The sequence below is a fragment of the Apium graveolens genome, chromosome 5 (assembly GCF_009905375.1).
Source record: "Apium graveolens cultivar Ventura chromosome 5, ASM990537v1, whole genome shotgun sequence".
In the NCBI taxonomy this organism is placed as follows: Eukaryota; Viridiplantae; Streptophyta; class Magnoliopsida; order Apiales; family Apiaceae; genus Apium; species Apium graveolens.
This window is the reverse complement of record NC_133651.1, coordinates 212,602,741-212,627,362: the sequence shown is the minus strand read 5'-3', so window position 1 is coordinate 212,627,362 and position 24,622 is coordinate 212,602,741. Positions and strand designations below refer to the sequence as shown.

Sequence of the window (24,622 nt, the reverse complement as noted above, 5' to 3'; positions counted from 1 at the left end):
TGAGAAAAAATCAACACGAGGGTAATTCGGTTTTTTTCACACTTTTTAGCTCTAAAAACAAAAATCAAGCACAACACCCTTGCTCCTTGAGAAAAAACAAATTCCATTCAGATTTATGCAATTCATAAATTTGAAAAGTAAAGAGATAATGTGAAAATATGGTACAAATTTGTGTGGAAAACAATAACAGAAATTAAAGTAGGAAAATAATTTGCAAAATGATATAGAAAAAAATCTCCCACCTAAAAAGAGCTTACTTTTCTTTATAGCATGCATATGAAAACAGAAACGTAAACATCAAGGTCCAAGATATTGAGCAAGCTAAACAAATATCTTACTTCAAAGTTCCTAGATAATCAAAATATAAGGCTCTCCCCTTGTCTCCCTCCTCTATCTTTTACATTCAAAAACAAGGGGAAAAGAACCAAAAATGTTGAGCTGTGCAAGAATCTCTTTATGCAGTCCAACTCCTTCGATCATAAACAACCTTAATCCGAATCCAAAACTGTTTGTTTCTTCGACTACTTCTCGAAAATCACACGATAATCGTCTTTTGTGTAGAGCAGCTTCGAGGTCTAGTTCATCGATATCAGATTTTGATCTTTATGATCTTCTAGGAGTAGATAGCTCTTCTGATCAAGCAGATATTAAACTAGCTTATCGAACACTGCAAAAGCGTTGCCACCCTGACATAGCTGGAGCAGCTGGTCATGATATGGCTATTGTTCTTAATGAAGCTTATGCTCTTCTCTCTGATCCAAACACTCGCTTCCTATACGATAAGGTTAGTAGTTGTTAGTAGTTTCCACTTACTATATTGTTCTAATTTATTTATTTATTTTTTCTAAATTTATTGTTCTAAGTTTTGATATACTCATGGTTTTAAGTTTCAGTATACTCCACGCTTTATTATTCATTATGCAACTTTAAAATTTTGAGTTAGAATCGCAAGATTAAATACAAATCGTGTAAATTCTGAGTCCATGACCTAGTCGACAATTGACTATTGCGCAAAACACCATCTTCTGAAAATTAAAAATATGGAGTAAAAGGTATTCAAGCTATAATTAAATGGATCTGATCCGAGATATATAGATCAGTTAGGTCCACAGTTTTCTTTTTGGAATGGAGAGAACTTGGTAAAACTATCATGTAAATCTGTTATTTCTTTCATTTTATAGTTGCTTCCCCTGCATGTCCAATACTAACAGAAAATTATTGCAGGAACAATCAAAGATTGAAGGATTACGAGGCTACACAGGGAAGCCTTTATACTCTTCATGGTTTGGATCAGAAAGTGAGGAAAGAGCTGTTTTTGTTGATGAAGTAAAGTGTGTTGGCTGCTTAAAATGTGCCCTGTTAGCCGACAAAACCTTTGCTATTGAATCTGTTCATGGAAGAGCAAGAGTTGTTGGACAATGGGCTGATCCTGAAGACAAAATCCAAGAGGCTATTGGAGCATGCCCTGTTGATTGCATCTCGTAAGGACCGTAATATTTTTTTTGTAGATTACTAGAAGATCAGCAATAAATCCTAATGAAAAATATGCTACTAATAGATTTATTTGATATAATTTTTAATTGTATATGTGAACCATAGGCTAATTGAGAGATCAAACCTGGCAGCCCTGGAATTTTTAATGTCGAAGCAGCCACGAGGTAATGTCAGAGTCGGTGCAGGCAACACTGCTGGTGCGCGCGTCTCAAATATATTTGTTGACGTAGAAAAGTTTCAGGAAAAATTTCAAGAAAACAAGGAAAAAACTTCTGCGAAACATTCCAAGGTAATCATGATTTTAGAAAAAGTATCAACAATCTTCCTGACAGATCTTACATTTAAATAAATGAACTTTTAGGATTCAGACCTTCAAAAGGAATCAAGGATATCGGCAATTCAAACAATCAGAGCAATCTCAAACTGGTTATACTGGCAGCCACCTATTGCAAGAGGATCCTCTTCATCAAATTCTGGCCAACAATTGAAGCTACTTCCAGATAAATCCACAGAATCAAGCCTCTCAGAACCAAGACTTGATAAGATTAGAGAAGTGGCTGCTTCAAGAAAACAAGCACGAGAAAATCCAAAACTTGCCCAAAAAGTAGCATCAGAAAACATAATACACGACGAGTATTGGGTACCTTTAAGTAATATCCAGGTCCCAGAAGCAACGGTAAACAAAGTAGCTTCAGAATTCACCCCTTCTTGGAAATCAGAAAAGAAAAATAACAGAAGAAATGTCGCTCAAACAAAGAAACAAAACAACCCTTTTGTAGACTTCGTTCCTCTGGGATTATCCATAGTTGCAGCAGTTATTGTCCGAGCACAGATTGGAGAAGGGTCTGCTGGGGGACTTGAAGATCATATCTATGGTTCTTATGCGTTGGAGTTTGTGAATAGCTCATGGTTACCGGTGATTCTAACAGGTATTACATGGTATCTCATAGGCCTATATGTAGCAAAAGTAGTAGAGGCTGTTCAAAGTAAAATAGGCAATGATAAGTAGAGTATTGATGCACTGAAAGTGCCTTGAGCATATTTAGTCATGTAGGTAATGTATAGATAAAACATACACATTTATATACATAAGATTCCTTCATCACTGCATGTTGTTGCAGCATACCAGTATATGTTATTACACATCAAACCTCGTCTTCTCTATTCTACATTTTCGAATAGAACCTAGACGGGTTCTGAAAAAAATTGGCCAAGAAGATGAAAAGAACTCACTACATAAAATTTATAACAAAAGGAACTGATTAAACCTTGTTTTCTTTTTTCTACTCCTGTGCACAGTTTATGTAGCCTTTAAAATGTTTGTTTAGTATTTCAACATTGAAGTGAAATCAACTAAAAAGAACTTGAAGAGAGATCAATTATAAAGAAAACAGGATTGCAGAGGAAGATATATATATATATATATTATACTCTTTAATAAAATGTCAAAATTACATTTAGTTTGTTGAAGCCCTTTTTTACTTTCTCTAGTAAGTACAAAGAAAAGTTTTAAAATGGTGTGATTGGCAACTCTTTATTGGCCAAAAAGTGTCTGACTAGTTGAAGCCCTTCTTTGGGCTTAAAAGTTGGAACTTGATGTCCAGCTCCTCTCACTGTAACAAACATCAGCCCTTCATACTCTATTGTCCATCCACCAACCTATATACATTTCAAATCCATTAGTTCTTGGTAATCGATTTCCAGTAAATATCATGAATCATATAATAATTAAAATATTAAGATGCAAGTTGAACTTCTTGAGATTGGTTGATTACTTGTTGACTGCTGTACCAAGGAGTCCAATCTTTAACAGTCTTAAGTCCTAACTTCTTCAGTGTTAACCTTGTTGCTGTTACTGGTATTCTTCCATCAGTATCTCCACTGAAAATACACCATTAGGGATCCGAAATATTCAAATAAAAACCCGACAGGCAACTGTAAACATTCTTGAATATCTTGCTGATCAACATTAATAGGGCTATTAGTATTTTGGTTTTACCTAAATACCCATACGCGGAGGCCTCCATTCACAAGCTTTCGGATAACTGGTAGCACGGAAGCTGGCGCATCGTTCCAAAATGATATACTGTCACTGCAATACATATCATGTCATGCTGAGAATCATACCAATGATATTATCCAAATCCATTGCTCTTTCTATCCGATTACAATAAAATGAACAGAACTGAAGCAGGTTAAGTTGTACCTGCAGTGAGTCCAAGGATAAGGTATCTTGGTGACATTAGCATGAAGTGACTTTTGCACATCAGCTCGATTTAGATACGTTTCTGTATAACCTGACAAGCAGGGGTCATAACCAGCTGGCTTCTTGTGCCATCCTTCCTGCAAAAAATGGCTCAATATAACATAAATGTATAATAGTAATTATTACCTTTTTATAATATGATCTTTCTTGAATATATTTTGAAAATCTCACATGTTTGGAGAATAAATGAGGGGCAATGCCATGGATCATCCGAAACTGTCTAGTACTGCCGGTTGAATTTTTATAGCAAGAAGGTGCGTACAAGCTGTACATGTCTATGATATTGTAAACTTCGTAATATTTTTGGAGGGCAGTGTTACAAGCATCTGTTAAATTACGTTCACTGAAGTTGCACTCAAGCTGAAGTTCATCGAAAAGGTGATCAGATATTACAGCATGATCCCATGCATAATCTATCATTCCTTTTTGATCAGTTTCATCGTCCATCAATGCATTCCCGATCTACATTACATATTTTAACAGTATCAAGTTAATCTTGCAATAGCATTCATTTCATTGAACATATATGCTAGGAAAAGAATTATGATGAGCAAAGGAAAGAGTTTTAATTAAAGAAGTGATTACCATAAATCCCTTGAAATTAATATATTCTTCCTTCGAGACATGTTTGTTCTCATCAAAAATGACTTCAGAAAGTTGGGGAACATAGTGACCTGTAAGATAACAAAAGAAGAAAGATAGATAAATGGAAGAAAGACAGAAGGAAAGAAAGAATTCAAATACATGTTACTATAAAAATTGATAAATTCCTCTTGCACACATGGAGTTGATTAGGAACATACATTGTGCCAAAATGATCCTATTACTTGTATTTTAATTTCTCAAAATTAAAATTGTTTGTGGTGTAAGATACATATCCTGTACTTGAACTTAAACTTAGATTCTTAATGAAATGTCCCACAATGTAGAATTTGTAAACATACCTGCATAACTCTCTCCAGCAATGTAGAATTCATGGGACTTGAATTGTGGGAACCTCTTGAACCAGTTTACTAAAAAGATATACGAGTCCTTGGCTGATAAAGTAGAAACATAATGTTAAGAGTGTATTATTACAAGACACAGATTAAATTAAGCCTTCATCAAGAACTTCAATCTATATGTCATGTTCGTGTGTAGGGACTCACACACCTGTAATTGTATCGCCAAGATCGTTGAGATCACTGCTGGTATTTGAGTAAGAAAATCCAACTCCAATAGGGGATTCCAGGAACAACAAATTTGCCGCTGCAAAGAGTAATCAAGCATTGGAAGCATTTTAACAAATATGGCAGTGTCAAGCATTGGAAGCATTTTAACAAATATGGCAGTGTGTTTACTACTTCGCAGTATTAACACAATACCAAAATACCATAACACTGCAAGACTACGTTTGTTTCAGTCAGGCATGAGATTCATTCAGATAGTGAATTTTACCAACACCTCAAACTATGGAGATTAAGATCTGAGAGTTCATCAAAATCCCACTTGTTTAACACTATATGCTATTTCTTGAACACTGTTATGCAAATTTATTCTAATTCATATTTAATACAGAATGTGACAATATCCTCATGTTTGATGGTATCTTTTTTTATCCTGTCATTACTTCTTATCTACAAAAATCATATCACTAGCTGCATCTTGAAACTAGGCTCTTTTTACAAGTGTATATGCAGAAAATCCACTAAGAGCAACTTGTGAAGAAAGTTATTAGTGCCCCCATTTTCTTAGTTACATAAGTATATAACAGCACGCATGTGGAACTAGAAAGAAGTGGCACATTATATGTAAAATTGTAAGTCCACCTTTATTCCATGAGTGATTGTTGAATCTAAGCTCTGGTTGGCCTTTCTGTGTGAGAAAAGGACCCAGTTCTTCTGCTTCTCCATACCCTATTGATGAACATCCAGGCCCTGAAAAATGAAAATCGCCATTTACCACTTTTAGAACACTTTATTAGTCCAATATTCCTTAATTTCTTATGTATATGATGACACTTTCAAATCATTTATTTGCTTTTTGCACGAGTACATGCTAGATGTTCCCTATTTTCTTTGAAATGGTTTATTTTTAGTAGTAGTAAAGCAAAGTGGTCACAATGTGATAAGAGGGGACCTTTTCTAATATTCTTTTTGTGAAAAATTAAAGGGCAGGGGACCTGTTTTTTAGCATTTGACTGTATTTTAGGGGAGTGGATTCTGTAAACTTTAATAGTAGTAGTTGTTTGCAAAGAAGTCCACTCATGGATAATGACACTACTGTAAATTCTTAAAAGCTGATGCAATAACTCGAGCCTGCAAACAATGTGAGTTTTCGGGGGAACCAAATGTAAATAGTAAAGGTGTCTTTGAATGAACAGTTTGTTATAGTAAATATTACTAATATCTATCAGGTTCTTGTTTTTGAGAGGAAGCAGAGTTGTTAAGAGAGCTCCTGCCCTTGGAGGAGGCGAGAAGTAGATCGACATTCATCGTCACGTTCCTCAAATCCTCAAATTTTCTAATTATTATCTAATTACGGGGCACGGGATTTCTATATCATACCATATCGCAGTTAAAAACCACTGTCTTTGTAAATATATGGGCCCACATCCATTCACACCGGGAAGTTAGGAACCTTACTTTACACGTAACACAAATTTGATGTAGCATACGTTTGGTGCAGACCGGATCCCTTACTTAATAGTGCAAGTAGTATAATATTGTTTAGTTTGCAGTGGAGTTTTTAGAATAAAGACTTTTGTGGGACAAATCTATTGCCAAAAGATGTGCAGGAACAAACAAGAACAACAGAAACGGTTCATTTGGTAGAATGATGACAGGCAATTGTTGTCAGGAATTTGGATAGTTCCATCTCTGTATCAAATGTATGTATTGTATCAATTGGTACAACTAGTACCACCAGTACATCCACATGCAAACTATAGAATTATCATGCAAAGGATATTTAGTTGGTTAGAAATACATCACAAAGTTCATGTAATGTAACAATCTGTAAAGCCCATATAACAATTTGAATTAGACAAGATGTGTTGGTTGGTAAGAAATACATCACTATTCTATATATTATCTGAGAAATGACAAATTGCAAAACTGTTCCTACACAATAATAGTGCTACAGTGTAACATCTGCATCACTAATAAAATGACCCAACTTTATTATTTAATTGCGTGGTTAAATATCATACCAAGCTCATGGAGGTAGTTGAAAGTACCAGTGTGCAGTGAGGGATTTTATGTATAAATCATTGAGCAAATAGCAAAAGAAGTCTGAGTTTGGTTATATGTTCGACTCTCTTATCAGACATGCGAGAAAATTTTTCCTCAAAAATGGCCTCTTTACTCATTCGAGTAAGTATCAGACTAAGTTTGCATCATACCCTCCTCACGCCCTCGTGAAAACGGCCTCTCTCCGTGAGTAAGATTGCGCTACTTAACTCCTCCTAAAACGGGCCTCTCTATTCACGTGAGTAAGGGTAAGACTATGTGTATCATACCTTACTCACCTCCCCCCGAACGCTCTTCTTCCTCGACTTTCTAAGAAAAAATCAAGTTTTTTCCGAAAATAATGACTCTTCTATTGTACTCTGAATATACATTTCATCTTCCAATACTGTGATTTGATGACACATACCAAGTGCCTAGATGATTTCAGCTTGTACAAAAGTGTAAGAACTTATTATCTTAAAATCATAAAGACAACTGATGGTGAACACATAAACAACAGAGAATTGCCAAATTGCCAGATGATTCCATATCATATATAAGCAACTACAATTACCCAAGAGAGAAGCATGCACAAACAAATAATCAAGAACAAAAAGTAAATAGCAAGTACCTCCATTGAGCCAAAGAAGAAGAGGCTTGTTTTCAGGAGACTCGGTAGCTTCAAAAAACCAATAAAACAGTGCCCTTCCATGGCTTTCATTAACAGTAACATAACCCGAATACTGCTTAAAACTCACAGCAGGCTGCCCCGGAAGCCTCCCAATCCGGTCTGCTTGTTGTTGAGCTTTTGCTTCATGGCCTGTCACACTTGGTTGATGCCTTGCTGAAACAACCACAAATAACAGAACAAGATGCATATAACTAAACAATAACTTTGAGATAGCCATTGCAAATTCTCTGTTTTGCTCCTAGAGCCTTCTGCCCTCTTATGTTGTGTAGTGTACAACTCTATATATAGATTTAGTAATGACAGATAACAATCGTCTCTACAATAATAATGCACTTTACATTTATATTATGTGCATGTACATCAATAGTCTTCTTATTCTAACAAGGACGTTTATTAAATATTTATTGTTGATTTGTTGCTTAGAGGAAATGTAGAAAGAAAAGATTTGACAAAGGGGTATTTTTTAATTAAAAGATATTATATTTAATTAAGAAAGGGAATGTTAGTTTATAAGCTATCATCTGGTTGGTCAATTGCTTAGAAGTGAAAAGTTTGAAGCCTTCTTCCGTTAATAAAGATACATATTACTAAAATTTACAAGCATCGAATCTTTATACAGTGTGTACTACATATGATCTGAGGGAATGATCATACGGTGTGTATAAAGACTACAAACATATTTGATTTGGTGCCTTGATTTCGTAATATCATATATTAATTGTTGTTTGATTAGAGAATCATAGTTTTTTTGACAATAATTAACTTACTTACTGCACCTTGATTGAGCTTCTAGCATTCTCCGTTTCTGCAATAGATATTTCTCACATTGAAATTCTTTATTTATTATTCTATGGATATCATTCGTAATTAATAACAAAATGTGATTAATGAGGATATCACCTATAACCGTTTCATAAGAAAATTACTAAAAGGCTAAAGTTGTATCAAATTTTTTCCAAATACTACTTATTTAAATTTGTTACACGTGATCATTTTAGAAATATGACTGAGCATGATTGGATATTTGAAATTATAAATAATTTACTCTTTGTTGTTTAGATTTTAAGGATACCAATTATAAAATTATAAATTATATTAATAAAAAGATTGTTCCCAACCATAAAACTCTAAAAAACTCCTAAACATAAATCTCGGAGTACTTGGGATTTTAACAAACAATCCCATGAAAAATCATTAAGACCTTACACATGAATCCCACGAGGGGCCTTTAAGCATGGAATTTTAAGAGCAGATTCCGTAATGATACTAAAGTGGACGTTATTCTTTTTTTTTTTTTGAAAAAAATCAGAACTAATTCAATAATGAAAAGCCATACGGCATCTACAAGAACAATCGAGTCGAACAAACATAAAACATATCATATCGCTGATTAATTTAGTCTTTACGAAAACACAATTAAGCGATTTATTGAAATTGATATATACACATGTATCGCCTTCACCAAAACCAGTTTGAGTTATCGATCGTAATTGCAATCCCATATAAATCTTTATCACTGAATCAAACCTCTGAAAATCCGGCAGATCTAACGTCCTGGACATCGAATCACACCAAAACACACCAAAAAACACACCAAGCTCTCATAAGGAGAGAATAAACAAAACCCAAATAAATTGGGAACAAATCTCACCCAACAAAGATTTTATCAAACAAAAATGCAATCTTGAACGATAAAAATTCTTACCCGGGGAGGAGTATTATTGAAAAACACGAATAAAGCAAGAAAAATAACTGATTTGGGGCTTTCCACCGGTGAAAACCGATGGAAGCCCCGAACGGCGGCTAGAGAAAAAGAGAGGCTGAAAGAGTTTTTTTTAGGGTTTGACGAGGCAACAGTGGACGTTATTCTTGATCAACAATATTCATTGCTCAATATAATATTGTACAAATATTTTGAATTCTTCAAATAAAAGTTATATATATACTATATTGTAGCATTTGATTCAATGCATTTTATATTATTTGAGGAAAAAAACATATATTGTTCAATAATTTGAAGGAATTAACCAGTTCAACTGATATTTATAAAACTTTATCGAACTGAAATTTTTTAATTTTAGAAGAATAGTATAAAATGTTATCAAATTATTATATGAAGAAATATTAGAGTCGTAATGAAATAAACTTAAAATCGATTTAAATAACGATATATATACAATTTTTCTTTCGAATTCTTGAAAAAAATCATGAATATCAATGATAAGTCTTAAAAATATATAATTCATTTTTATGTTACAACCATGATCGATACCCGGTTGCGTAAAAAATAGATATGGATTGTTTGTCAGTGATAATGTGAATACCATATATACATTATAGCAATTTATTTCTTACATAATTTTAATTTTTGAATAATTATAAATGCATGTTATTTAAATAATCAATTATCTCACTAGATATTAATAATGCTTATACATGTACATAAATCAGATATTTAGCATATAAATAATTGAAACCATCATAATTTACTAAGAGATGTAACATACAATAATTTACATATTAACACACACATACATATAACTTAATCTTACTTTGTTAACAGTAGTGTAAATAAAAAACTAACATTTTCCCATACATACATACCTTAAATTTCAAAAACTAATATTTTTCATTAAAATCAACTTTAATATTAACAATAATGTAAATTTTACATTATTGTATATTATGATTGCAAGTCATTCTGACTTCAGTTATGAATTTTTTATCCTTTTAAATTGAGTAAGTTAATTGTAAGTTAGTAGTTAACTCAGTAATAATATAGAGCAGTACATATAGTTTATTTAAATAAAATTCAAGATTTTTTATTTAACATAAATGTTAATTTGTAGCTTTTATTTGTAAACATACTAACTGCATTCTACAGATTAAGTTTAATCGTTTCGTTTTAAACGTACACTTACGACCCTGTTTATATTCATTCATTAAATATAAAATAATAGGTAAGAAAAATATAATATAATAATAGTTGAGGAGATATTCACTCCCAAAAGTGAGGAAGCATTCGAAACTCCTAATGTTACATTATAGAGGGGGACATGTAACTTGTCGGAGAGAAATTTTACCTCTACTTATTCAAAATTTGACTTAAGAGCCTATATACGGATATTGTTGGAGTTGCTCTACAAACATTATAATTGTATGATGCATAAAAAAATTCTAGAAAATGACCCGTGCCTCGCACGAGTTATTATGCTAGTTTCATATTAAATATGAATTCAAATATAGATATTATTATAATAAGCCACCTAATCATATAAGTGTCAAAATACATAGATTAAGTAATAAAGACAAACATGATTTTATACTTTAAAAAAATATAATTAGAATATAATTTTATTTAAATATATTTGATGCTATTTTACATATATCATTAAATCATATGTTCTATTTCAGTATTAAAAATCACTTTTAATTTTAAATTATAAAATAGTTATATGTATTTTAACATCATTATTGAACTTGTTCTAAATGGTCTCATGGTTCATATTTATTTCTACAAATTGTGTACGACGATGATATTTTCATAACTCTTTCAAACCCTGTCACGACCCACGACGGTGTAAATGTTCCTTCTCGTGTCCGAAAGAATAATAAAAATGATTACTTGTCATAGCACTCCATCCGTAACCCCATAAAAAATGATCCTTGTATGTGTTTGTCATTCAATCATGATTTATTATTTTGCCCAAATTTTACCTCCTTGCACGTTTTAAATAAAATTTAAATTTGGGGACCGGTGAAATATGACTACTTGAGATGTACATATCAACCGAATGCTATATTTCATATTAAATATGAATTCAAATATATATATTATTATAATAAACCACCTAATCATATAAGTGTCAAAATACATAGATAAAGTAATAAAGACAAAAATGATTTTATACTTTAAAAAAATATAATTAGAACATAATTGTATTTAAATATATTTGATGATATTTTACATATATCATTAAATCATATCTTCTATTTCAATATTAAAAATCACTTTTAATTTTAAATTATAAAATAGTTATATGTATTTTAACATCATTATTGAACTTGTTCTAAATGGTCTCATGGTTCATATGCATTTCTACAAATTGTGTACGACGATGATATTTTCATAACTCTTTTAAACCCTGTCACGACTCACGACAGTGTAAATGTTCCTTCTCGTGTCCGAAAGAATAATAAAAATGATTACTTGTCATATCACTCTATTCGTAACCCCGTCAAAAATGATCCTTGTATGTGTTTGTCATTCAATCATGATTTATAATTTTGTCCACATTTTACCTCCTTGCACGTTTTAAATAAAATTTAAATTTGGGGACCGGTGAAATATGACTATTTGAGATGTACATATCAACCGCTCAATCTCATTATCATTCACTACCGAACTCTAAGTTATTGATAATCATAAAACGTCAATCAATTGCGAATGAAAATTTTAATAATCGATTCTTTGTGATTTGGTATCGGATACATAATCCCCGGTGGATTAAATAATATGAATTAGGTGATTGAGGGTATCTATATCCCATGCATGTTTTCATCAAGTCAATCATCATTGAAATAATTATTCTAGGCAAAATTCATTCCCTACATCAAGGTATTTTAAAAAGATCGTTCCAAAACATAAAATTTTAAGAAACTCCAAAACATAAGTCTCACCAAGAGTACTTGGGATTTTAACAAACAATCCCATTAAAAATTATTAAGACCTTACACATGAATCCCATGAGGGGCCTTTAAGCATGAAATTTTAAGAGCAGGTCCTGATACTAAAGTGGACGTTATTCTTGATCAACAATATTCATTGCTCAATACAATATTGTAGAAATATTTTGAATTATTCAAATAAAAGTTAAATATACATTATATTGTAGCATTTGATTCAATGCATTTTATATTATTTAAGGAAAAACATATATTGTTCAATAATTTGAAGGAATTAACCAGTTCAACTGATATTTATAAAACTTTATCGAAATGAAATTTTTTAATTTTAGAAGAATATTATAAAATGTTATCAAATTATTATACGAAGAAAAATTAGAGTCGTAATAAAAGAAACTTAAAAACGGTTTAAATAACGATATAAATAGAATTTTTCTTTCGAATTCTTGAAAAAAATCATGAATATCAATGATAAGTCTTAAAAATATATAATTCATTTTTATGTTACAACCATGATTGATACCCGGTTGCGTAAAAAATAGATATGGATTGTTTGTCAATGATAATGTGAATACCATATATACATTATAGCAATTTAGTTCTTACATAATTTTAATTTTTGAATAATTATAAATGCATGTTATTTAAGTAATCAGTTATCTCCCTAGATGTTAATAATGATTATACATGTACATAAATCAGATATTTAGCATATAAATAATTGAAACCATCATAATTTACTAAGAGATGTAATATACAATAATTTACATACTAACACACACATACATATAACTTAATCTTACTTTGTTAACAAATAGTGTAAATAAAAAACTAACATTTTCCCATACATACATACGTTGAATTTCAAAAACTAATATTTTGTATTAAAATCAACTTTAATATTAACCCTAATATAAATTTTACATTATGGTATATTATGATTGCAAGTCATTCTGACTTTAGTTTTGCATTTTTTATCCTTTTAAATTGAGTAAATTAATTGTAAGTTAGAGCATCTCCAAGGGTAACATCTAAAACTGTTAGCTAAAACATGGTTAGCTAAAATTTTATTGAACCTGTAAGCATTTTTACTCCAGTGGCATTACCTATAACCATTAGCTATATTCATAATATATATTATTCTTTTTATTAATTTTAAATATATAAATAAAAAAGTTTAATTATTTCTTTTTTTTTGAAAAGGAGTTTAATTATTTATATTTTTTATATTATTGGAAATAAAATAATATATTTAATAAAAAGATATTTTTTATAATATTATAACATTTTTATATTTATATCAATATTTTAAAGTAAACATTATAAAATAAAAATGAGTAATTATTATGAACATTACTTACATATAAAATAAAATATATGACTAGAACATATATTAATATATTAGAATTTTTATAAATTTAGTTAACAATAAATTATTTATCATACTTAATATTACATAACACTTTTTTTATAAATAAAAATACATCTATACATCTATATAAATAATAATTATGAAGATATATACATCATTTTCATATTATAATATCATATATTTAAATCCTAAACATGTTATAAAAAATTATAAATAATAAAATTTAGAATAAAATTTAGGTTAGATTAGGGTTAATACAGGCGAGAGATGACGTGGAGTATTATAGATGATGGGTGGACAATCAACAAATCTGGCCTGCTTGTTTTTAGTTATCTAAAATTATACCTAACAGGTCTTCCCGTTGGAGTGTTCCATTTTTTACATGTTAGGTATAATAGGGTGACACGTAGATATTATACCTAACAGGTTGTTATGGATAAAATACTAAGGTTATTATTTGCTGTATTTATTACTAAGATTCGGGAGCTCAAGGCCTTTAATGGCTGCTCTCGTGTTTCGTAGCTTAATTCTGCCTTTACGAGATGCCTACGTATCGCTGTGAATTAGAGAATCAAGCCAAAAAACGTAGTTCTGATCTGTGGGATGAGGCCCCTTATATAGATGTTGGGAGTCCTTGAATTGGACTTGGTATAGGAGACTTGGTAGGCAAGTCTCATAATTAGAATGGACTTTGGAGTCCTAGATAGTAGGAAACTGATTCCTTATCCTTTTAGGTCCCCTTGAGGCTAATCTGTAAGGATTTATATCCTTATCGGGACTCTTCTCAATAGCTGATTTTTCTCTTATTAATTAATTACAAAATTAATTAATAATCAGGGTTTTTGGGCCTTCTTTGTTCCATCAGGCCTGATCTGGTTCATCAGGCCTGATCAGCATGTTAACCTTTCTGGTCTGAATGTCATACATCTTCTTATTGGGCCTAGCAGTCCACACCTTGTACAATTAATGCAGTATTTAATTATACTATCATAATTTATTTATCCCTATCATTTGCCCCCCAATTTTTGGAAAACATTGATTAGGTTTCGCAGAAGTTAAGTCTATTCATTCCCTTACAGGGTTTCGTTTTTGCATAAAGTGTGGAGCGACCTACACATTTACAATGAATTTTCCTTTTATTCAGGAATTATCTTAATTTCCAGGAATTTTTCCCTTATTTCCGGGATTTTTCCCTAATTTTCTGGATTTTTCCCTAATTTTCTGGGATTTTCCCCTAATTTTCTGGATTTTCCCCTAATTTTCTGGGATTTATCCTTAATTTCCTGGATTTTTCCCTAATTTTCTGGATTTTTCCCTAATTTTCTGGGATTTTCCTTAATTTTCTGGTTTTTTCCCTAATTTTCTGGATTTTTCCCTAATTTTCTGGGATTTATCCTTAATTTCTTGAATTTTCAGATTTCCAGCCCTTTTTCGACCAGGATCCTAGTCGAAATTTCGACCTGGATCCTAGTCGAAATAGGGGTCAGCCTTGCCATCCTGGTCGAAGGAATTTGACTAGGATCCACGACCTGGAATTCGACCAGGATCCTAGTCGAACTTTCGACCTGGATCTAGGTCGAAAACTCCCCCACTTTTTTTTAGCTCCTGGTCTTGAGCCTATCGACTAGGATTTCGACCAGGATTCTAATCGACATTTCGACCTGAATCCTGTTCGAAAATTCTTTGATTCTCTTGCTTCCTGGTCGAAGGATTTCGACTAGGATCCACGACCTGGAATTCGACCAGGATCCTAGTCGAACTTCGACCTGGGTTTTTAATCCACATTCTTGAAAGATGCTTGGTTTATTCGACCTCGTTCCTGGTCGAAGTTTCGACCTCAATTCAGTCCTGTTATTCTAGCTATTTTCGGGTGTCTGCTCGAAAGATTTCGGGCAGGATTCACGACCTGGATTTCGACCTGGATTCTGGTCTTTTTTACCCGTTATTTTCGGGTGTCTGCTCGAAAGATTTCGGGCAGGATTCACGACCTGAATCTCGACCTGGATTCTGGTCTTTTTCTAGCCTTCTCCATTGGGCCTTACATCTTTTAGGGCTATAATTGAATTTTCCAAATCCTAATTGGATTTGGGTCTGGCATTCTTTATTGGGCTTTTTCAAATATTAATGGGCCCCTTTTATTGGGCTTTATCAAATATTACTGGGCCCCTTTTATTGGGCTTTACCAAATATTACTGGCCCCTTTTATTGGGCTTTACCAAATATTACTGGGCCTCTTTATTGATCTGGGCTTAATATACCCTATTTAGAATCCTCTAGAATTCCTAGGAATATTCTGGAATATTCCTTTTTCTGGGCCTTTTTCTTTGGGCCTTTGGCCTTAATGGGCTTTTGTCCTTCCAACTTCCCTTTTCCTCTTATATAAAGGAATGCGGAGAGGCTACTACTCCTCACTTTCTCATTTCTAAGTTTTTCTTCTTTCTCCTCCTGCTAAGATTCTCAAAGCAATAACAGCAAGTCGGAGCTCAAAGCCCTTTTTTTAGGAGCGCATCTTCAGGTAAAATCCCTCCTTTTTCTTTCTCTTCTTTTTTTTTATTGTGTGCCCTTTTTAAGATATCCTGTATGTGTCCTTTTTACAGATGGCTGACAAGAAAATGACTCGCTTGGCCAAGATGAACGTGGCTAGAAAGTCCAATGAGTTCCCTATCCGATCGAGGTACACTTCTTTAATCGACATGATCAACACTCGAGGGGACGAGTACCCGTCTGATGCGCATCTGGACGCGCACGATCATATTAGTGCTTTACGGGATCCCAAGGAGCTGGAAAAGTTGAGCAGCTGCTTCAAAATCAAAGAACCTTTTAAGCTGGTTCTTGTAGGTCCAGCCGACAGGGCCTGCCAGTGGAAAAAGGACGCGCTATGCGTCTATAGGGATACTCTAAGGGCAGGTATCAGACTCCCTTTTCATCCATTCATTCCTTTGTTACTGGCTGATGTGGGCATCAGCCCTTGCCAACTTCCCCCCAATTCTTGGAGGTTTATTCTGTGCTACCTGTCACAATGTGCCAAGCACGAGGTCCCTACTTCCGTTGCCGTTTTCAGGAAAATTTTCCAGTTCAAAAACAGCCCTGATAAAAGTCCGGGTTGGATTTCTCTAAACCAGCGCCCCACTATTCCCCATATTGTGAATGGGAAGTCCATCCCCGACAACAACTTGGGGTGGAAGAAAGATTTTTTGTTCATTGTTTGGGAAGGCGGAGATTGGGGCACCCTGTTTCGGTCGTCCTTTGGGCTGGCCGTGGATGGGAGCCCAAATGATATAACTTTGACTGAGGAGGAGGCTAGAGCTTTCAACCTCCTTACGCAAGACAATGGGACTTCCCATTCTTGGGATCTTATCCGGGAGACGGTCCTGGTAGAACGCGGCCTCTCGCCCGTCCATAAGAAAAGTAAGTTCCCTTCCTTACGTCCTTTTTACTTCCTTCATTTTCTATTATATTGATTTTTCAACTTACTTCGTTTGTTGCAGTGGCTGAGAAGATTGAGGAGGCTACCAAGCCTAAGGACCTCGAGACAACCAGGATGAAGAGGGCTGGAAAGGTCTTTAAAAACCCTCGCCTTGGTGACCGCTTCCCTGAGTTCCTCCTCCAAGCAACGGAGCCAAGCGAGGAAGGCCCCAGCCAAGTTTTGCGCACCAAGCAGAGGCCAGGGGCCTATTTTCAACCTGCTTGGGGGATCCGGGGCAAGGATTCAATCGTGGGCAGCACGGCGCTGTCCAAGGAATGGTCTAAGCATTCCATCTCCCCGGTGGACTATCAAGATTTTGTCCTTCAACAGGACTTAGAGGGGAATGAGCTTTTCGGAGCCCAGGCTTTGGCGACGGTACGTCCTTTACCTATGCCCTTCATACTTGCCTTTTCATGTTTCTTTTCTCATACTTTTGCTGCTTCTCTTGCAGGCTAACACCCATTTCCAAGGGGCAATTCACCAAGCTAAGGCTTGGAAGGTTGGCCTGGAAGATGCTAACAAGAAGTTGGAGGAGGCCAATCAGAGAATAGAGGCCCTTGAAGCTCAACTGGCCTCTTCCACTTCTGACCTGGAAACAGCCTGGGCCGAAAATGTTATTCTGAAGGCGCAGAAGGATAAAGCCTTTGATGGCTGGATGGACACCCAGGAGTTCAAGGACTTGATGGTGGAGCACGATGCCCTCCTACACCCAGTTAGCTATAAGGAGGGCTGGGATGTTGCTGTGGAGGCCATCCAAGATGAATTTCCGGAAGTCCTAGAGCAGTCCTCCTTCCCTTGCCCTGTGCGAGTTTCGAAGCTTGGGGGTGTTACTAACAAGCTAGCTGATATGATCAAAGACGCCCCTTTAGGGAGCCCAGGCTACAAGAGGAAAGAATTGGAGTTCAGTTCTGGGGAGGAGGTTTCATCCGAAGAAGATCATGCGCCTGCTACGAAGAAGATCAGGGTCAAAGAGCCTCCAAGGGCTACACCTCAGAATCCAGTGTCTCCCGCATCCTCCAAAGCATCTGAAGGCAGTTCTGACGGAACCTCTGCAGGGACTTCTGAAGGGACCACTGAGACGTCCGAGGAGACCTCGGATAGTGGTTCCGAAGAATCTCAGCCTTCCGAGGCCTAAGTTTTTTTTTGTATATCTTTTTTTCGAGACAATATGTGAATTTAGTTTGTCAGAAGTTGTTACCCTTCGGGGCTATATTAGATATGCTGTTTTCCTTATTTTCCTCTTTCTTTTTTACAATACTTAATATGCACTTAAACTTTAAGCATCCTTAGATTGAAATGATTTCAAACTCTTTAATACGAAGTCTGGTTTTCCAAAACCTTACATAGCATGGGTTCGACCCTAATCAATAATAACTTGACAATGTAAACTCTAATAGAATATAAAGTCCTACGCAAGCAAAGCTTCAAGGTGCTTTTAAACCTGCTTGTCATAATGACAAGCAAGAATCGTACTTCGACTATCTTACACATAGTAAACCTTCAGGTTTTGTGCATGCCAGGTTCTCGGGACTTCAAAACCATCCATAGTTTCCAGTTTGTAGGTTCCTCTACCCTAAACGCTCTTGACTTTGTACGGCCCTTCCCAATTCGGGGCAAGCTTTCCTTTTTGTCCGACACCAGAAGCTTCTATCTTTCTCAAGACTAGGTCACCTTGTTTGAAAAACCTCTCTTTAACCCTTAGGTTGTAGTAGAATGAAGCCTTTTTCTGATATTCTACTATCTTTGCATGTGCCTTATCTCGCACCTCATCGATTAAATCCAGGGCTAATCTCTGCCCTTCTTCATTTTCTTCTGCATTGAAAGCTTGAATCCTTGGAGAGGAATGTGATATCTCTACTGGAACAACTGTTTCTGCCCCATATGCCAACATAAAGGGAGTTGCTCCTGTCGTGACTCTACAGGTAGTCCTGTAGGCCCATAATATTGGAAGTATTTCATCCACCCAATTATTTCTTGACTTCTCGATCCTCTTCTTTAGTCCATCCAGTATTATCCGATTTGCTACCTCCGCTTGCCCATTGGCTTGCGGGTGAGCCACAGAGGTGAACCGTAACTCAATTTCATTTTCTTCACAATACTTCTTGAATTCCTCATTGTTGAATTGTGTTCCATTGTCAGTGACGAGGATACGGGGAATTCCATATCGGCACATAATGTTTTCCCACAAGAATTGTGCAACCTGCTTAGTTGTGATTTTGGCCAAGGGCTTGGCTTCAATCCACTTGGTGAAATAATCAATGGCTACAATCAGAAACTTCCTTTGTGCCGTGGCCATAGGGAAAGGTCCTAGAATATCCATCCCCCACATAGCAAAGGGAATAGGCGAGTTGATAGAGGTCAGCATCTCGGGGGGTTGTCTAACAACTGGTGCATGCTTCTGACAGCGATCACACTTCTTCACATATTCTTTGGCATCAGCCATCATATCTGGCCAATAGAAGCCTAAACGGGTTATCTTATGAGCCAAGGCCCTGCCCCCCAAGTGTTGCCCACAAATACCTTCGTGCACTTCCTCAAGAGCCAAGCGTGCCTCATCGGGTCTGAGACACCTTAAGTAAGGAACCACGAAAGATCTTTTATACAGAATCCCATCTATCAAAGAGTACCTTAGTGCTCGAATAGTTAACTTCCGTGCTTCAGTTGCATCACTTGGAAACCAACCGGTCTGAATATGAGCCTTGATGGGATCAATCCATGATGTCCCCAGGCCTATGGGAGCCACAAGCTTAACATCTATGCTTCGTGTCTTCAAAACACGGAAGTACACACTTCCTGAACTTTCTTCAATCTCAGATGAAGCAAACTTTGATAACGCATCTGCCTTAGCATTTTCTTCCCTTGGAATGTGCTCAACATGACATTCATTAAATTGGGTCATCACAGCCCTTACTAGGCGGACATATTTAGCCATCGTCTCATCCCTTGCCTCAAATTCTCCCTTTACCTGGGATATGACCAGCTTCGAGTCTCCACGGACCTTTAAGTTTTTGACTCTAAGTGTTCTAGCTAGGCCAAGGCCAGCTATCAGGGCTTCATATTCTGCCTCATTATTTGTGGTTGGAAAGTCTAGCTTCATAGCATACTCAATTAAGAACCCATCAGGGCTTTGCAAAACCAATCCTGCTCCACTGGAGTTCGTTTTTGATGCTCCATCAAAATAGAGAACCCAATATTCTTTATCATCCTTCTCTTTACCCCTATTATTGACTTCCTTGTCTTGAGGTATGGCATCTCCTGCCCCCCGACTTCTTGGTTGGGTATGGTACATTCCACCACGAAGTCAGCTAGTGCCTGGGCTTTTATTGCCGTACGTGGCTTATACTTGAGATCGAACTCTCCCAGCTCTATTGCCCACTTAATCAATCTCCCACTTGCCTTGGGACTGTGAATGATATTTCTCAGGGGCTGATTTGTTAGCACCTCAATCTGGTGAGCCTGAAAATAAGGACGCAACTTTCTCGAAGCCATTACCAAGGCTAAAGAGAATTTCTCAATAGCTGAATAATTCAACTCAGCACCATGCAAAATTTTGCTGACATAGTATACGGGTTTCTGGACTTTCAATTCATCCTTAACCAACACCGCGCTCAAGGCGCTCTCTGAAACAGCCAAGTACAAGAATAAAACTTCACTCAGAACTGGCTTGGCCAACAACGGGGCCTGGGCCATATACTTCTTTAACTCTTCAAATGCCTTCTGGTTTTCCTCACTCCATACAAAGTCTTTGATGTTCTTTAGTGACTTGAAGAATGACAAACGCTTGTCTCCTGACTTGGAGATGAATTGTCCTAGCGCAGCAACCCTTCCTGTGAGCTTCTGAACATCCTTGACAGTTTTTGGTGGTTCCATGTCCAGGATCGCCTTTATTTTATCGGGGTTAGCCTCAATTCCCCTCTTTGAGACCATCAATCCCAAGAATTTTCCAGATCCTACTCCGAAAGCACACTTCGTAGAATTCAACATCATCTTGTGGTACCTCAGGACCTCAAAAGCTTCCCTCAAATGGGTTATATGATCAGTCTTTACTAGACTCTTGACTAACATGTCATCAACATAGACTTCCATAGTCTTACCAATAAGATCTTTAAAAATTTTGTTTACCAACCTTTGATAGGTGGCTCCTGCATTCTTGAGACCAAACGCCATAACAAGATAACAATAAACACCAAAGTCAGTGATGAATGATACCTTTGGAATGTCATCCTTATGCATTTTGATCTGGTTATATCTGCTAAATCCATCCATAAAACTCAGCATCTCATGTCCAGCAGTGGCATCAATCAAAGTATCAATTCTTGGCAGCGGAAAACAGTCTTTAGGGCATGCATCATTCAGATCAGTAAAGTCTATACACATCCTCCACTTTCCATTAGCCTTCCTTACCATTACAGGATTTGCTAACCACTCCGGAAATTGGATCTCCTCAATGAAACCAGCCTCTAAGAGCTTTTCTACTTCCTATTTTATAGCCTCTTGTCTTTCCGGGGCAAAATTTCTTTTCTTTTGTTTCACTGTCTTCCGGCTTGGATCCACGTTTAGCTTGTGAGTAATTAACTCCGGGTCTATGCCTGGCATATCAGCTGCTGACCATGCAAACACATCACTATTTTCTTGCAAAAATTTTACTAACTTCCCTCTAAGGGGCTCCTCTAATGTGGCTCCAATGAAAGTCATCCTCTCAGGATTCTCGGGGTCTAAAGGAACCGAAACCAATTCTTCTGCTGGCCTTCCTCTATTCTCCTCATTTTCTCGAACATCCATATCTTCAATAGGAAGAACCTGCCCCCCGACTCCATCTGCCCTCAAAGAGGCCACATAACAGCTTCTAGCCATTTTTTGATCTCCTCTCTCTTCTCCAATCCCGTTTCGGGTGGGAAACTTCATGACTGAATGGTAGGAAGAGGGGACTGCCTTGAAGGCATGCATCCCTGTTCTCCCCATGATAGCATTATAAGTTGAACTTGCTTTTACCACCACGAAATCTAGCATCTGCGTTGCTTGCCTTGGTTCCGTACCTATGGTGGTCGACAATTTGATTATCCCTTCCACAGGACATTCTACTCCAGCAAATCCATATATCGGCATGTCGGTTGGTGTCAACTGGGAGTCGTTATACCCCATCCTTAGAAAGGTGTCGTGGAGCAAGATATCCACAGAAGCACCATTATCCACAAGGACCCTCTTAATCGGGCTATTTCCTATTATCGGTGTTATGACCAGCGGGTCGTCATGGGGAAACTTCACACCCTCTAGGTCGGAATCATCAAAAGCCAATGTTACTTCTGTCCTGGCCGTCTTCGGGGCTTCTCCAACAATATGAATAACCTCCCTAGTATATGCCTTTCTGGAATTTTTGGACAATCCAGCAGCAGTTGGACCTCCAAAGATCGTGTTTATCACAGGTCCTCGAGGGCGTCGCGGTCCTCCAAAAATTGCATTTATAACCGGCCCTCTAGGTTGGGGATTCCGCCCCTGATCGTCTTGGTCCCTCCTACAATCTTCAAAGTTCTTCCTTCCATTATTGTTTCTGTCCCCTCCATCTCCAGTATACTTGTTCAATCTTCCTTTTCGAATCAAAAACTCAATTTCATCTTTCAATTGCCTACACTCATTGGTGTCATGGCCAACATCCTTGTGAAACCTACAATACTTGCTCTTATCTAGCTTGGCGGGATCAGCCTTCAAGGGCTTAGGCCAGCGAATATCTCTATCTTTCTCAATCTCCATCAAAATCTGACTTCTAGGAACATTCAGCTTAGCGTATTCAGTGAACTTTTGCCCAGGTCCTCCCTTCTTGGGGGTTGAATCTGGGTTTTGTTCGGTTCTAGGATATTTGTCTTTCGCAATATATTCTAAATCAGTTTTTCGCTTTTTGCCTCCAGTGGGTTCATTACTTACTACGGTCTTCCTCATACTTTCTTCAACCTTGATATACTTCCCTGCCCTCTCTTGGAGCTGCAACATGCTTTAAGGGGGACGTTTGGCCAAGGACATCTTAAAAAACTCGTCCCTAGTTCCTTATAGCAGTGCTATCATGGCTACCTTATCATCAAGGTCCGGGACTTTTAAAGCCTCCTTTGTGAAACGATTCAGGTAATCTCTCAAGGATTCCTTAGCTCCCTGCACAAGACTCATAAGAGATGCTGAACTTTTCTCATGGACTCTTCCACTGATGAATTGCTTAATAAAAGCCTGACTTAATTCTCTGAATGATCCAATAGAGTTTGGGGGCAGGCGACTGTACCATCTTTGAGCCATACCCGACAGGGATTGAGGGAAGGCCCGACACTTTATAGCATCATTCACGGGTTACAGCAGCAGTGCATTAGAGAATGTCTTAACATGATTAGCGGGGTCTCCCGTGCCATCATAGGCTTTGATAGTGGGCATCTTGAATTTCCTTGAGATATGGGCATTCATTATCTCTTCTGTGAAGGGTGGAGTTGGATCATCAGGTTTTTTAAGGGGAAGGAGATTGCTTGGATCAGTTCTTGGGACAACAGCCCTTCTTCGTACCGGACCATCCAGGTCTATGACAGGAGGAGGATTTCTCCCTCAGGAGGTATCTGGGGTCTGATGGCCTGGTGAGCCTCCAAATCACGCCTCAGCCTTTGGATTTCAGCCTCATAAGCCCTGATCCTTTACTGCACTTCTTGGGGATTCGCCCCTGGGGTGCTTTGAGGGCGTTGCCTTCCATCGGCCATTGGCTCTTTTCCAGGACGCCTCCTTCTCGGGGCCACTTCATCATCCAAAGATTCGGAGTCTCTCTCAGTGTAAGGACCAGAAAATTCCTGACCCTCGGGGATAGGAGCCAAACCTCGTATATAGGGGGGCGACTGCCCTCGTGCTTCGCTTCGCCCAGCATATCCACTTCCTCCAACCTCAGGGTGAAGGGGCATCCCATAAGGGGGGTTAGTAGTAACAATAGTTGAATATGGGTCGAGAATTCACAGGTATATGTAATCGTTGAACTTGAGGATTTGTACCTTGAATAGTCGGGGGAGTTGTCCCTTGTGGCTGAGGTTGAGTTGCCCCTATCTGGGCTTCCCCCTGAGTAGATGCATAAGTTGAATGGGGAGGAACCTCCACGGTTGACGAAATCACCTGGGTTGTCTCTGATGGTGTTCCTTCCTCTGAGCTCTAATTGTTCTCCGTGTTCTCGCCATGGTTGTTGTTGTGCTTTCCCACAGACGGCGCCAAATGTTATGGATAAAATACTAAGGTTATTATTTACTGTATTTATTACTAAGATTCAGGAGCTCAAGGCCTTTAATGGCTGCTCTCGTGTTTCGTAGCTTAATTCTGCCTTTACGAGATGCCTACGTATCGCTGTGAATTAGAGAATCAAGCCAAAAAACGTAGTTCTGATCTGTGGGGTGAGGCCCCTTATATAGATGTTGGGAGTCCTTGAATTGGA

At 36.8% G+C, this 24,622-nt stretch overlaps 2 protein-coding genes across 2 annotated transcripts; one reads left to right on the top strand and one right to left on the bottom strand.

Moving 5' to 3' along the window:
* The first annotated feature begins 321 nt into the window (after nt 1-321).
* LOC141724785 (chaperone protein dnaJ C76, chloroplastic) lies at nt 322-2,604 on the top strand. Its single transcript, XM_074527052.1, has 4 exons — nt 322-784; nt 1,225-1,481; nt 1,600-1,783; nt 1,856-2,604. The coding sequence occupies exons 1-4, from the start codon at nt 431-433 to the stop codon at nt 2,501-2,503; spliced, it is 1,443 nt and encodes a 480-aa protein (XP_074383153.1). The 5' UTR covers nt 322-430; the 3' UTR covers nt 2,504-2,604.
* Nucleotides 2,605-2,741: 137 nt separating this feature from the next.
* LOC141724786 (serine carboxypeptidase-like 34) lies at nt 2,742-7,987 on the bottom strand. The gene is made up of 10 exons (XM_074527053.1): nt 7,601-7,987; nt 5,569-5,676; nt 4,913-5,008; nt 4,705-4,797; nt 4,346-4,434; nt 3,932-4,222; nt 3,701-3,837; nt 3,494-3,586; nt 3,270-3,375; nt 2,742-3,153 (listed from the first exon to the last, which is right to left on the bottom strand). The coding sequence occupies exons 1-10, from the start codon at nt 7,875-7,877 to the stop codon at nt 3,004-3,006; spliced, it is 1,440 nt and encodes a 479-aa protein (XP_074383154.1). The 5' UTR covers nt 7,878-7,987; the 3' UTR covers nt 2,742-3,003.
* Between the last annotated feature and the right edge of the window lie 16,635 nt (nt 7,988-24,622).